General features: G+C 43.0%; 1 protein-coding gene across 1 annotated transcript in view; it reads left to right on the forward strand.

Annotated features, from left to right (window-relative positions):
* DMRT3 (doublesex and mab-3 related transcription factor 3) overlaps positions 1 to 6,824 on the forward strand; it is a 12,515-nt gene extending 5,691 nt beyond the window's left edge. Inside the window, exon 2 of the mRNA XM_040420322.1 lies at positions 5,872 to 6,824. Within this exon, the coding sequence (XP_040276256.1) occupies positions 5,872 to 6,824 (953 nt within the window). The remainder of the gene's footprint in view (positions 1 to 5,871) is intronic.
* Positions 6,825 to 16,484: the final 9,660 nt, after the last annotated feature.

Below are 16,484 nucleotides of genomic sequence, written 5' to 3' on the forward strand. Positions count from 1 at the left end.
GTAATGAATTGATATCAGAGACATTACTAGCTCGGTTAACGTACTGAAAAAATGCCTATAAAAGCTTTGGGGCAATGTGGCCGGTTCAGACCCCTCAGTCTCCAGGCCATACACCACAATGTATCCGAGCCTCCCTCCCACCAGCCGCCGGCCACACGTTCTATGTGTAGAGATGCTCTCACCTTTTGTCTCTCTAGGAGTTTATAAATAAAGTTAGTGGAAAGGGGCAGTGAGGTCCTCACAGGTGAAATATCGGTTGTGTGGTAACCGGTGCCTGGAGCCTGCATTACCACAGAGCTTATACAAACTGTATCAATAAACTTTATTTATAAAAAAACACCTTTACTGTCAAAAGCAGAGCATTTGCTTATATTTCTTTTCCATTTTAACAAGAGAAAAATCAGAGTAATAGCTGCACTGTTATTTGTACTTTTACTTTACTTTTACTTCCAGTAAATATAAATATGTTAGGGTTGTTTTTATGGATTACATATAAAATAACAGATTCTATGGAGACAAAAACTGTAATGTATTTCCGCAGTACATATAAATAATTTCTTAATGTTAAGAAAGTGAAAGTCATCTTATTTCTGTCAGTGGATTACTAGAAGCAAGAGATAAATTCACTGATAAAGTACTGGTTCATAAGAAGCCAATATTGTATTATGCTATATAATATTAACCTATAGCGTGTAATATATATATATATATATATATATACATCATCCGTATATACATATACAGTCTATTTCTATGAATATATCAGGTGTTTTATACTTTGAGTCAGACACAACTGGTGACCTTCTGGTGCACTTTGTGGTAGGGGTCCAACCTACATTACATAGTGGAATGCAGTTGAGAGACTACCATGCACCACATTTCTATCCCCTCCATCTATATAATTAACTGTGATACCACCTAAATTGCCAGCTAAATCTGGACACCAAATTTTTCTATCCTGTGAAAGGGAAACATTCAGTATTACAACTGTTGCCGGATGCCAGAGATTAACCCATAAAAAAAGATGGGATATGTTCTGGCATCAGATTCTCTCCAGCGTTCCTGTACCATGGGGCATACAATACGTGCCAACCAAACCTATGTTTTACTATTTGGGCTGAAAAAAAAGATTCAGGTGAATTATGGGTAACCTTTTCAGCAGTTTTATTGAGATAGTTAATAAAGAGACCAAGAATCAAAAGATAGAAATACAAAAATCCACCCAGTTTCCCATCATGATATACAGATATTACTGCAGTATCATTACAGTCTTATAATTCAATTATATAATTAAAGTCTTATAATTAACTTCACGGAAAGGAGGATCAGCTACTTCTATTAATCACCAACCTGATATATAATCAGCAACCGAGCCAATACCAATTTACCCTTAGAAAATATTTATTGAATATACAATATAAAACATTATTATGATCAAGTAACCCCAATAGATACGAAGATGAAATGCCAACACGGGGTAGAATCACAAGCCGCCCTATGGACATACATACATGACAAGGAAATAACCAATATACAGGTGAAACTCGAAAAATTAGAATATCGTTCAAAAGTCCATTTACTTCAGTAATGCAAAGTAAAAGGAATTGCATTAATGCAGCTTAAAATTAGAATTTTGTGAAAAGCTTCAATATTCTAGGCTTAAAGTGTCACACTCTAGTCAGCTAATTAACCCATACCCCCCGAGCAAAGGGTACCTCAAAATTGAGACTTTGGGGTTTTATAAGCTGTAAGCCATAATCATCCAAATTATAACAAATAAAGGCTTGAAATATTTTGCTTTGCATGTAATGAGTCTATCTCATATTTTAGTTTCACCTTTTTTACGGAAATAAATGAACTTTTAACGATATTCTAATTTTTCGAGTTTCACCTGTAGCTACTAATGGCACTGTAACTTAGATAGTACTTCACAACATAACACATGCTGAAGCCTGCATAACCGTGACCAGGAATGACTACTCATATATCAATGCTAAAGCCTACTCCAGAATAAGAATCAATGAAACAAGCAATACGAAAAGAATGCCATACCAGGATATAGCGGCGTATGTGGTCTAGCCCACATACGCCGCTTTTTGAGTATTGCTTGTTTCATTGATTCTTATTCTGGAGTAGGCTTTAGCATTGATATATGAGTAGTCATTCCTGGTCACGGTTATGCAGGCTTCAGCATGTGTTATGTTGTGAAGTACTATCTAAGTTACAGTGCCATTAGTAGCTATACGGGTTATGTCAATAGGGCGATTTGTCATCCTACCCCGTGTTGGCATTTCATCTCCGTATCTATTGGGGTTACTTGGTCATAATAATTTTTTATATTGTATATTCAATAAAGATTTTTTTAAGAGCAAATTGGTATTGGCTCAGTTGCTGATTATATATCAGGTTGGAAATACAGGTGAAACTCGAAAAATTAGAATATCGTGCAAAAGTCCATTTATTTCAGTAATGCTAATTAAAAGGAATTGCATTAATGCAGCTTAAAATTAGAGTTTTGTGAAAAGGTTCAATATTCTAGGCTCAAAGTGTCACACTCTAGTCAGCTAATTAATCCATACCCCCTGAGCAAAGGGGACCTCAAAATTGTGACTTTGGGGTTTCATAAGCTACAAGCCATAATCATCCAAATTATAACAAATAACGGCCTGAAATATCTCGCTTTGCATGTAATGAGTCTATCTCATATGTTAGTTTCACCTTTTAATCGCATTACTGAAATAAATGAACTTTGTACGATATTCTAATTTATAGAGTTTCACCTGTATTAGTGCAGTAATGATAGTGCTCTAGTGATTGGTGTCATGGTAAGATATGTAATATTGTGACTGCTTAGCTTCTGCCTTGTTTAGAACAAATAACCTGTCTGAGCTGTCAGTGCATAGAAGGACCAATGGTGCAAGACACTGATAGATAAGACTTCTGTTTTGAATACCATACTTGTTCACGTATTTGCACTTTTTTTGTGAAAGTATTGTTTCACAAGCTTCTTGGCCTGTTTCGATTCAGTACTAATAATATAGTACTATAGTATAGTACTATGTTATTATTATAGTACTATAATATAGTACTAGGAATAGTAACAGCTCTGACCAAATGTTGGTGTTCCTCTTCTACTGATCTCTTTGAACAGTGTAGGACAGCTTGTTTAACTAATAACAATGAAAATAGATCGGAAAGCACACGTGTAATATGTGCATGTTCAGTTGCAAGAAAAAGTATGTGAGACCTTTTGAATGATATGGATTTCTGCACAAATTGGTCATAAAATGTGATCTGATCTTCATCTAAGTCACAACAATAGACAATCACAGTCTGCTTAAACTAATAGCACACAAAGAATTAAATGTTACCATGTTTTTATTGAACACACCATGTAAACATTCACAGTGCAGGTGGAAAAAGTATGTGAACCCTTGGATTTAATAACTGGTTGAACCTCCTTTGGCAGCAATAACTTCCACCAAACGTTTCCTGTAGTTTCAGATCAGACGTGCACAACGGTCAGGAGTAATTCTTGACCATTCCTCTTTACAGAACTGTTTCAATTCAGCAATATTCTTGGGATGTCTGGAGTAACATAGTAACATAGTACATAAGGCCGAAAAAAGACATTTGTCCATCCAGTTCGGCCTGTTATCCTGCAAGTTGATCCAGAGGAAGGCAAAAAAACCCTGTGAGGTAAAAGCCAATTTTCCTCACTTTAGGGGAATAAAAAATTCCTTCCCGACTCCAATCAGGCAATCAGAATAACTCCCTGGATCAACGACCCCTCTCTAGTAGCTATAGCCTGTAATATTATTACGCTCCAGAAATACATCCAGGCCCCTCTTGAATTCCTTTATTGTACTCACCATCACCACCTCCTCAGGCAGAGAGTTCCATAGTCTCACTGCTCTTACCGTAAAGAACCCTTTTCTATGTTTGTGTACAAACCTTCTTTCCTCCAAACGCAGAGGATGTCCCCTCGTCACAGTCACAGTCCTGGGGATAAATAGATGATGGGATAGATCTCTGTACTGACCCCTGATATATTTATACATAGTAATTAGATCTCCCCTCAGTCGTCTTTTTTCTAACGTGAATAACCCTAATTTTGATAATCTTTCAGGGTACTGTAGTTGCCCCATTCCAGTTATTACTTTAGTTGCCCTCCTCTGGACCCTCTCCAGCTCTGCTATGTCTGCCTTGTTCACAGGAGCCCAGAACTGTACACAGTACTCCATGTGTGGTCTGACTAATGATTTGTAAAGTAGTAGGAATATGTTCTCATCACGGGCATCTATGCCCCTTTTGATGCAACCCATTATCTTATTGGCCTTGGCAGCAGCTGCCTGACACTGTTTTTTGCAGCTTAGTTTGCTGTTTATTAAAATTCCTAGATCCTTTTCCATGTCAGTGTTACCGAGTGTTTTACCATTTACTATGTACGGGTGACTTGCATTATTCCTTCCCATGTGCATAACCTTACATTTGTCAGTGTTAAACCTCATCTGCCACTTATCTGCCCAAGCCTCCAATCTATCCAGATCCCTCTGTAGTAGTATACTGTCCTCTTCAGTGGTGTGAATCGCTTTCTTGAGGTCATGCCACAGCATCTCAGTCTTGTTGAGGTCAGGAATCTGACTGGGCCACTCCAGAAGGCGTATTTTCTTCTGTTTAAGCCATTCTGTTGTTGATTTACTTCTATGCTTTGGGTCGTTGTCCTGTTGCAACACCCATCTTCTGGTTAGCTTCAGCTGGTGGACAGAAGGCCTTAAGTTCTCCTGTAAAATGTCTTGATAAACTTGGGAATTCATTTTTCCTTCGATGATAGCAATCCGTCCAGGCCCTGAAGCAGCAAAGCAGCCCCAAACCATGATGCCCCCACCCCCATACTTCACAGTTGGGATGAGGTTTTGATGTTGGTGTGCTGTGCCTCTTTTTCTCCACACATAGTGTTGTGTGTTTCTTCCAAACAACTCAACTTTGGTTTCATCTGTCCACAGAATATTTTGCCAGTACTGCTGTGCAACATCCAGGTGTTCTTGTGCAAACTGTTAACGTGCAGCAATGTTTTTTTTGGACAGCAGTGGCTTCCTCTGTGGTATCCTCCAATGAAATCCATTCTTGTTTAGTGTTTTACGTATTGTAGATTCTCTAGCAGGGATCTTAGCATATGCCAGAGACTTTTGTAAGTCTTTAGCTGACACTTTACCTCATTGAGCAGTTTGCGCTGTGCTCTTGCAGTCATTTTTACAGGATGGCCACTCCTAGGGAGAGTTGCAGCAGTGCTGAACTTTCTCCATTTATAGACAATTTGTCTTACCGTGGACTGATAACAGCAAGGCTTTTGGAGATACTTTTATAACCCTTTTCAGCTTTATGCAAGTCAACAATTCTTAATTGTAGGTCTTCTGAGAGCTCTTTTGTGTGAGGCATCATTCACATCAGGCAATGCTTCTTGTGAAAAGCAAACCCAGAACTGGTGTGTGTTTTTTATACTGCAGGGCAGCTGTAACAAACACCTCCAATTTCATCTCATTAATTGGACTTCAGTTGGCTGACACCTCACTCCAATTTGCTCTTGGAGATGTCATTAGTCTAGGGGTTCACATACTTTTTCCACCTGCACTGTGAATGTTTACATGGTCTGTTCAATAAAAACATGGTAACATTTAATTATTTCTGTGTTATTCGTTTAATGAGACTGTGATTGTCTATTGTTGTGACTTAGATGAAGATCAGATCACATTTTATGACCAATTTGTGCAGAAATCCATATCATTCCAAAGGGTTCACATACTTTTTCTTGCAACTGTATATGAGCATCTGTTTCATTAATAATTTCTGTTTTGTTCCCTGATTTTTCAGATCTGTCAGAGGAGAGATTAGGCGACAGCAGTGGAACAGAGAATGGCGAAAGCTACAGTGACAAAGACACAGATCAAAGATCTCCCCCTGATGTGAAGCCTTGCTGTACCCCGGAAAGCCCTGAAGTGGTGTCAGTGGATGAGTCAGGATATCCAGCTCAAAAGAGTAGCAGTAGTGCTGAAAGTACATCAGATAGCCCCAAGTACCAGGCAGAACACAGTCATCTTATTATAGAGGGTTCTTCGGGCACAGTGACTTTGCCATTTAGCTTGAAGTCCAACAGGCCTCCTCTTGAAGTCCTTAAGAAGATATTTCCAAGCCAGAAGCCTACTGTGTTAGAACTTATTTTGAAGGGATGTGGTGGTGACCTTGTTGGGGCAGTAGAAGTCCTTCTATCAAGCAGATCTTCTGTGACTGGAGAGAGAACTGCAACTGACCCAGATGGCATTATGTTACCTACTAATGGTCACCTTTTTGAGCATACTCTTGGCTCATATCCATTGTCCTCCTCCAAATGGTCAGTGGGATCAGCCTTCAGAGTACCAGATACCCTGCGCTTCTCAGCAGATTCTAACAATGTGGTTCCCAATCCACTAGCAGTGCCCTTGCAGCACCCCTTCCCACAACCACCCAGGTATCCATTACTATTGAGGAACACTTTAGCAAGGAACCAGTCTAGCCCCTTTCTGCCTAATGATGTGACCCTTTGGAACACAATGACATTGCAACAACAATACCAACTCAGATCTCAGTATGTCAGCCCTTTTTCTGGAAATGCATCTAGTGTCTTCAGGAGCTCACCTGTCCTTCCCCCTAGAGCCCCTGAAGACCCCAGAATCCCAGGCTCTGAGGACAGCTGTTCGATTGTAGTAAAGCAGCCCATTTACACAGAGGAGGACTATGAGGAAAGATCAGATTCAGCGGACTCTAGAATACTCAACAGTTCTTCCTAACAGACATTTGTACACAGATCGGAATCTGTCTGTGAAAGAGACATATTTTATTTAATAGTCTGAGATTCATTGCACTTATGGAAGCAATAAATAGTGTATACTTGTTATTTTATTTCCACCATGGGACTGTGTAAATAATACTTGGCTAGACCACCAGCCAATATTTGGGATTACTTCTATGAGACTGAAGACCTATCCATTGCATTGTATGACTTTCTAAGGGGTCAATTAAATATAGCTGAATTTCCACAGATGCGTCATACATTATCGTCTCCAAGTATTGATGATCTCTAATAAATATAAAGTAAAAGAGACAGAAATAAAATATATGAATTATGCAGATGTCCATGAACATATGTGATGATAATATAATATTACAAACAATCTGTGAATTGCATGAAATGTATTGTTAAATGAGCCCAGGACTAAACAGTGTCAGGTTAATGTAGCATGCTAAGGACTCTAGATGAAATAAAAATGATGATGAGCATGTCATTTATACTTGTACTTTGGCAAATGAAATTAGCGCTCACCTATGAACAAGCCATCTGCATGCTGGGAGGCTCAATCACTCAACAAGTGTATTCAGGGAGGGTGTGCTGATAATGTATTCCAGCTTTTTTTCCCCTTTTCTTTCAATAAAGTTAATAGTGAAATACAATGGTGGTCCCAAAACACATCCAAATATATGAATTTATTTTTCAGAAGATGCAATTTAGAAGAATAGGCCTTCAATGTCATAGTATTTCACAGTTACAAGCTTTACAGAACCTCACATATGTCTGGCTATTCTTCTTGTTTTCCCTATGTTGTGGTTCAGAAAATGCAGAAGGAAACTGAAGCTAGAACTGATCCCATAGTTTTCTAGGGGATTGATCATTTTCATCAGATGTGATGTTAAATAGTGGCGGAAAAAAAAATGTTGCATGCTATATATCTTTCTCTCTGACGCTATCAGCCAATATACGCTGAAACTGTGCAATAAGTGCATATACACATATATCAGTTGTGTCCGGCTCTGCAAAAAGAAAAAAAAACCTGTCTGAACACAAAGGATGTATAGCCAGCCATAGCGGGTGAGTAATCTGACCCATTCGTATACCGAAATGGCTCTTTTGTGAAATTTGTATAAATAGCCATTATACTTTGGCACTGTCTGCTAATGTCCCTGCTGATCTAATGTTGTAGGAGACGTACTTCTGAAATCTCTATTGTTATACCTCTGCAGATATGTCACAATTTCATTTTTTTAAAGATACTTCAATATTGTTTATTCCAAGATATTTGGAAGGGCTCTGGTCTGTGATAACATTGCACAGGATCCCAAAAGTTCAAGGCTATGGGTAGGACACAACATGCAAGTTTGGGCCTACAGGGGTATTTCTATCTTATATTGTAATGTGAAATCACTAAGATACCCCCTAACAGTTTGGTTGGTGTGGATTGGACCACTGGGACCCCCACTGATCATGAGAAAGATCAAGGGTGAACTGCAACACAGTCCTATTCAAGGTTACAGGACAATATCGTAGCTCCCTGAACAGGAGGGGCCTAGATCAGTGCTATTAAGGGGAACACTTATCAGATAACAGGGTATATGGACAGGGTTTGCCTCGGGAAACAACCCCTTTATAATGTATTCTTACATGAAACCTGAGAAAACAGCTTGAAGGTATACTTACAACAGAGGCATGAGGCTGCTGTGGGGTGCATTTCTAGGGGGCCCAGCATTGAAATGCTACTTTGCTTGTGACATTGTCATACAAGATCCCTGAAGATGTCGCTATGTTGAAATCACTAGATGCAGCTTTATATAGCTCTCATTGAGTTACTAGTTCATAAAATCATCAAGGCCCCTTTAACTGTAAGACAAATGGTGCTCAGGCACTGGTCCCACTGGCAGTGTGACCTTCACTGTCCCTGTGCCAGGTCCTCAGAAAACATCCACAGGATACATATATGATACGTAGTTGATAATTATGGTGAAGTAGAGGAACATCTCCTGTGTCCAAGTATAATGCACAGACTCCCATAACATGGCCACAGATGGGATCCATATGCAGGATAGGAAGTACTAAAACATGGCCGACATTTATAGTGTTGAATAAATTAACAATGTTCATGGCGGAAGGAGAGGGACATTCTGAAACCTTTGCACTGAGCCGACCAACATTTTAAAACAGCCCTAAAAACCATAGTATGAGGAGGACATAACCTACAACTGAACACATTTAGATGTTGAATTAACCTCCATTATTCTTTTTTAGATAAATACAGTGATCTACTCCATTTTAACATTAGTAGTGTGTCAATTTGCTGTAAAGTTAGGTGGAATGTGTAATCTGAAAATTTGTTATTTGTTAAACATATAAAAAACATTTTTTTGGGGGATTTTTTTTTTAAGTTTCCATATCACTATGTCCTAAAATCTTGCAGTTTTTACATTTGCCACTAATTTATAATGAACAAGGTTCAATACAAACTTCCCAAAATGTCATCTGGCAGACGAAGCCACAGCTTTTCAGGTTTGTTTTGGACAAATCTAGTAAATCAGCACTGCATATGTCGGTGGGTAAAAGCATGAGGGAAGAAGAAGAAGGATACTACTCACATGACCTTAAGAGGAATTGGGGGGGCTTGCCCTGATTGGCTCACAGGCCGACAGACAGCCTGGATCAGTGCTGCAGCAGGCAGGGAGGTGCCCTTGCAGAATGAGTAGAACGTCATTCTGTGTTAGGGCTCATGCACACGACAGTATTTTGCGTTCAGTATACTGGCAGTATTTTTAGTTCAGTATGCGGTACATATACTGAACCATTCATTTCAATGGTTCAGCAAAAAAAAACTGAAGTGTCTCCGTGTGCATTCCGTTTCAGTATTTCCGTATTTCCGTACCGTGAAAAGATAGAGCATGTCCTATTCTTGTCCGCAAATCACGGTGCTTGGCTCTATTCAAGTCAATGGGTCCGCAAAAAAAACAGAACACATTCGGAAAAGCATCCGTATGTCTTCCGTATCCGTTCCGTTTTTGCGGAAACATCTATTGAAAATGTTATGCCCAGCCCAATTTTTAATGTTTAATGTAATTATTGTATACTGTATATGGCATACGGAAAAACGGAACGGAAAAACAGAAAGGAAACGGAAACACAACGGAAACAAAAAATGGAACATCGGATCCGTAAAAAACGGACCGCAAAACACTGAAAAAGCCATACGGTCGTGTGCATGAGGCCTTAGGCTGGGTCTATGTAGTGTCTGACAGAAAATGATCTTAGGTACAGTGTACAGTCGCAATCAAGCTTCTATTCTAGTGTGAGGAACAGTGAGGGGAAAGGCTAGAAAACAGAAGAATTATGTAGAATAGGGAAAGGCAGGGAAAACATTGAGCCAGGGAGTGAGAAGTGAGGAGCTGAGGCTGAGTGTGCCTGGCAGTGCTTTTTAGCTGCAATTATTGCCTTATAACACAGCTGCAGCTGTTGCAGAACCTCAAAAGCAGCTACCTGCAAGCACATTTATTTTCCCCCCATTTTAACAGAAATAAATATGTATATTTTTGTGGGGGGAATAAGCTCAAACTGTACAACATGTGTTTTATCATCCAGAGGATAGATAGTATTTGAAATGTCAGTGAAAACACCTGAAATACTAGTCCGAAATCTGTGTTGGTGCATCTCCAGGCAGTTACATTTTTTCGTGAGGTTTGTGAAAATAACAATATACATGTATCTCGTCGGAAAGGTACAAAATATTCATTGAGGAGAAAGAGAATAAGATTGTGGATTAGATGGCTCACTCCTCATCTCAGTCACAGCAGGATGACGTGAAGGTGACTCCAGACAGTTTAAATTTTTTGGGGAGTTTGAGAATATAGCAATTTATGTGTGTCTTACTATACAGATGGTAGAGGTTTAAAGATCTGAGTGAAAATGTGAAATACTAGTCCGAAATCCATGTCAGGGCATCTCCAGAGAGTTCAAATTTATTTATTATTATTTTGGGTTTGGGAAAATAACATATATGTGTGTTTTACAGTACAAAGTGCACTGTATTACATCTCTGGGTGATAACGTGAAGTACTAGGCCAAAATCCGTGTTGCTGCATCTCCAGGCAGTAACATTTTTTCGTGGGGTTTGTGAAAATAATATACATGTATCTTGTCGGAAAAGTACAACATATTCATTGAGGAGAAAGAGAATAAGATTGTTGATTGGATAGCTCACTCCTCCTCTCAGTCACAGTAGGATGACGTGAAGGTGACTTCTGAGTCTGACACCAGGGTTCATAGCATTCTTCCTACTCCTCTTTGTTGCAGCCCTAGAGAAGGCTTTCAGTGGAGTCCTCTCTGTCTTCATTGCCCCTTCTTAGTGAGGCGCCTTCCTTTTTTCTAAGAAGTGGCAAGAAAACCCAGGGCTGGGACAAGGCCATTTGGTGCCCAGGGCGAAGATGGCAAACTGCGCCCCCCCCCCCCCCCCCGTTTTTAAGAAAGAATCAATGTTGTTTCAAAACAAGAATATACTTAAAGCAATAGAACAAAGGACTGTGGGACTTTGAAAGTATTCATTTTAAAACACGTGTGTAAACACGAATATGAACTTTGCCCCACGATAGCTCTTTTGTAGAACCCCCATAAAAACTTACAGTTACTTGACTTGGCCCTTGGGGATCTCGGACGCCACTTCAACACTTGGCCGGGGGCTCGGCGGAGCTGATGTTGTGCTTTATCCTAATGAGAAAGATTTCATAATAAGGATTTGGAGAAGGGGCAGAGGAATAGCAGAGCAGGGAGAGGCTGGTGCTGCTACTAGGGGGTCATACCATGGGGGAGTAATAAAACCCACCATAATGCCCCCCCCAGTAGTAATAATTCTCCTTATAATATGCAAAACATACCCCTTTGTAATGCCCCCAGTTGAGCTAATGTTCCCATAATGTGCCAACATAAAATACCCCCCTTCTCAGTGCCCCCGTAGATGACCCCCATAGTGCTCCCCCCTTCCCCATAGTACCCACCATAATGTGTCCCAGTATAAAATGCCCCTATACAGAGCCCCCCATATAAAATATCTTCTATTTAGCCTCAGTAGATGCCCCTAAATAATCTGCAGTAAGATGTGCCCCCATAGATGCCCCCATATCATGTGCCAGTAGCCAGAGCCCCCCCCATATCATGTGCCAGTAGCCAGAGTGCCCCCATATCATGTGCCAGTAGCCAGAGTGCCCCCATATCATGTGCCAGTAGCCAGAGCCCCCCCCCCATATCATGTGCCAGTAGCCAGAGTGCCCCCATATCATGTGCCAGTAGCCAGAGTGCCCCCATATCATGTGCCAGTAGCCAGAGCCCCCCCCCCATATCATGTGCCAGTAGCCAGAGTGCCCCCATATCATGTGCCAGTAGCCAGAGTGCCCCCATATCATGTGCCAGTAGCCCCCCATATCATGTGCCAGTAGCCCCCCTTATTGCCAATAGCCCCCTTATGGGCCAGTAGCCCCCCTTATGTGCCAATAGCCCCCCTTATGTGCCAGTAGCCCCCTTATGGGCCAGTAGCCCCCCTTATCATGTGCCAGTAGCCCCCCTTATCATGTGCCAGTAGCCCCCCTTATCATGTGTCAGTAGCCCCCCTTATCATGTGCCAGTAGCCCCCCTTATCATGTGCCAGCCCAGTAGTCCCCCCTTATCATGTGCCAGCCCAGTAGCCCCCCTTATGTGCCAGCCCAGCCCAGTAGTCCCCCCTTATCATGTGCCAGCCCAGTAGCCCCCCTTATCATGTGCCAGCCCAGCCCAGTAGTCCCCCCTTATCATGTGCCAGCCCAGTAGTCCCCCCTTATGTGCCAGCCCAGCCCAGTATTGTACCTATATAAATAAAAAAAATAATAAAAAAAACTTATACTTACCTCCAGCAATGTGATGCGATGCAGGCCGCCTCTTCCGTCTGTGTCCCTCGCTATACGGCAGTCAGGCGACGCGATGACGTCATCGCGCCGCCTGCACCGGCCTCTGATAGGCTGCCAGCACTAGGCCGGCAGCCTATCAGAGGAACAGGAGGGGACACACCTCTCCCTCCTCTGCCGCAGCGCAGGCATCTGTATTGCCGTCCTGAGGACGGCAATACAGATGACTATGGAGATGAGCGCTTCCGCAATGGAAGCGCTCATCTCCTGCTCTGCCCTGCCGCCGGCCGCGGCCGCCCCCACTTGTCACCAGGGCCGCGGCCTTGCGGCACTCAGGCTTGCCGGCCCACCGGGAAATTTCCCGGTATCCCGGCAGGCCAGTCCGGCCCTGCTGCGCCCCCCTCCTTGTAGCGCCCAGGGCACCCGCTCCTTCGGCCCCTGCCTTGTACCGGCCCTGAGAAAACCCCACCATGCCATATGGCAGATATTCAAGAGAGTCTCCCTTTTGTCAACTTGTGTTAGAGGAGGTTCAGGAGGAGGCTGGGGACACCATGCATAGCTGTGTTGGCGGTAGTAATAGTGGCACCCGTAGCCACGTTTTGGTGGTGGCGGCAGCAACAGTCAGGGCAAATACAGAGCAGGGAATGGGGAGGGGGCCAAGAAACCCACCATGATATATCATGACTAAGGACAACATCGTCCGAAACGCGTAGATCGTGGGGACAAGTGGGTCATGGTGTCACTGTCGCTGTATGCACCGATATGTTGGTGATCTGAATAAAGACCGTGAATTTTTCATTACGTCCTTCTGGTGCTGGAGCATTTCTTTTATCGTGCATCTACTTCTGGACTGGCTTGTGTCCGCCCCGTGCACCATCACACAGGATCGGAAGGTGAGCTGGCTGTAACCTTTCACTACACATGATATATCATAGTCTGTGAAAAGTTGCAGGGAGGGAGAGGACTCTGATGATGACTGTGTGTTGGGCAGGAACTGGCAGCCGGATCGGGGTGCCGGAGTGGAGGAGGAGAAATTTGTGGAGAAGGGTGGTGGCTGCAGTGGCAATTTAGAGTGGAAGCAATGTAGGGCCAAAACCTTCCAATGGACATGAAAATATATACGCAAAAATTTTGACCGACAGATTGAAGAATTACATGCCCTCTTTAATACATGAGGATCAGGTGGGCTTTGTTCTGGGTCGGGAATCAAGGGATAATACTATACGATCCCTGGCTCTTATTGCTTGAGCCAGTTTGACCAATGCCCCCCTGTGTCTTCTCTCGATTGATGCCGAAAAGGCTTTTGACCTCTTCCTGGGAGAAGCTATGAGGGCTTTTGGCTTGGGTCCCAACATGATCCACAGAATCCTTGCCCTTTATCAAAACCCTAGAGCTCAGGTTCGGGTTAATGGCTCCTTATCAGCCTCTTTTCAGATACATAACCAGGCAGGGGTGCCCACTTTCCCCCCTACTATACATTATGGTCATGGAATTCCCGGCTAGAGCTTTCAGGGCTAACGAGTCTATCAGGGGATTCAAATTAGGGAATCTGGAATCTAAAATAGCCATTTATGCTGACGACATCCTCATCTACTGCTCTGACCCGGTTGTTGGTCTCCCCAATGTCTTGAAGGAGTTTGTGACCTTTGGAGACCTTAGAAACTTCAAGGTAAATCTCCACAAGTCCGGGATACTCAATATTACCATACCGTCTAACACGGTACACACACTACAGACTTCGTTCACCTTTCACTGGACGCAGGGACATATAACCTATTTGGGCACGGCTATCCCTTCTCGACTAGTTAACCTCTGCTCTATGAACTTTGCACCACTTCTAGAGGATATTAGGAGGGATCTACAGGCCTAGAAGAAAATACCTATATCTTGGTTTGGGAGAATACATACATTAAAAATGAATGTTCCATCGAGGATATTGTATTTCTTCAGAACTATTTCCATTCCATTACCATGTAAATTCTTTAAGGCCTTCAGAACAATGTTCCTGGACTTTGTTTGAGCAGGCTCATCTCCTAGGTTGGGTATGCATTTTCTTGTTCGATCCAGATTGAGGGGAGGGGTGGGGCTCCCTGATTTACAAATGTGTCATAGAGCTGCACTCCTTTCGTATGTTTTGGATTGGTTCCATAGTGGTCTAATCAGGGCCGTCTTTAACAAGGGGCAAAAGGGGCAGCTGCCCCGGGCCCAGTTGCTCCTGGGGGGCCCAAGGCAGCTGCCTCTTAAGCCCTGCTAGCCACTGCCCTGGGTGTCAGGCTGTCAGCTACACAGGGGGTGCTGCCATGCCTGCCGGCACTCCAGGCAGCGTACTGTGAGAGCTGTGATTCTCTAGGACCTTAGATTACATCATCACCATGTGACCAGTAACCTAGCAATATTACTGGTCACATGGCTATGAGGTCATCAAGGTCCTTTCTACCAGGAGTGTTGCTGTAGAAGTTTGCCTTAACTGTGGAGCTTTTTTTGTGAAGATTACATCAGAAAAAGGTGACGGGGCTGTTATGCTAATATACTGTAAACTACTGTAATAGTGTGGGGGCCTGTATACTGTGGGGGCCTGTATACTGTGGGGGGCTGTATACTGTGGGGGCCTGTATACTGTGGGGGGCTGTATACTGTGGGTGCTGTATATTGTGGAGTGCTATACTGCTGTACTGTATAGTGTGGGGGGCTGTATACTGTATACTGTGGGTGCTGTATGTTGTGGAGTGCTATACTGCTGTACTGTATACTGTGGGGGGCTGTATACTGTGGGGGGCTGTATACTGTGGGTGCTGTATATTGTGGAGTGCTATACTGCTGTACTGTATAGTGTGGGGGGCTGTATACAATATACTGTGGGTGCTGTATATTGTGGAGTGCTATACTGTTGTATTCTATACTGTGGGGGGCTGTATACTGTATACTGTGGGTGCTGTATATTGTGGAGTGCTATACTGCTGTACTGTATAGTGTGGGGGGCTGTATAGTGTGGGGTGCTGTATCGTGTATAGTTTGGGGTGCTGTATACGGTGAGGTGCTATACTGCTCTACTGTATACTTTGAGGTGTTGTATACTGTGGGGTGCTGTATACTGTGGGCTTCTATGCTGCTCTACTATATACTGTGGGGTACTGTATAGTGTGGGGTGCTATACTGCATACTGTGTGGTGCTGTATACTATAGGGTGCTATACTGCATACTGTGGGTTGCTGTATACTATAGGGTGCTATACTGCATACTGTGGGGTGCTGGGGTGCACTGTAACACTAGGGTGAGCCGAGCCCTGGTATCCTTCCTGCAGAGCGGTGCCCACTTCCAGCCTGAGCCCAGCTGCCCAGAGCACTGATCCTGAGCCGCTGGAGTCTTCAGAACTGGAAGTATTTACAGTCATTCACAGTGATTGCCTGCTAAGATGTGGGAAGGCGGGATCCAGGGGGCCCAAGTAAATTTTTGCCCAGGGTCCAATCAATATTAAAGACGCCCCTGGGTCTAATCAAACGCTGGATTCAGTTTGAAAGGAAGGAAGTCAGCTGCCCAGCCCAAGATCTGCTTTGGATCACTAAATCAAATAGACCCCCGCACCTCCCCCCACTAACATCGGGAATATTGCAAATGTGGGATAAATATGTGGTGTCCCTAGGTCTTACAACCTTTCTGGGACCCATGACTCCTGTATTTGATAATCCAGACTTTCCCTTGGGGATGGGACAGCCGACGTTGCTGGGACTTGGCAGGGAAGAAAACCCCCGGGCATATCAGTTTATTAG

Source organism: Bufo bufo, chromosome 2, assembly GCF_905171765.1.
Source record: "Bufo bufo chromosome 2, aBufBuf1.1, whole genome shotgun sequence".
Classification (NCBI taxonomy): Eukaryota; Metazoa; Chordata; class Amphibia; order Anura; family Bufonidae; genus Bufo; species Bufo bufo.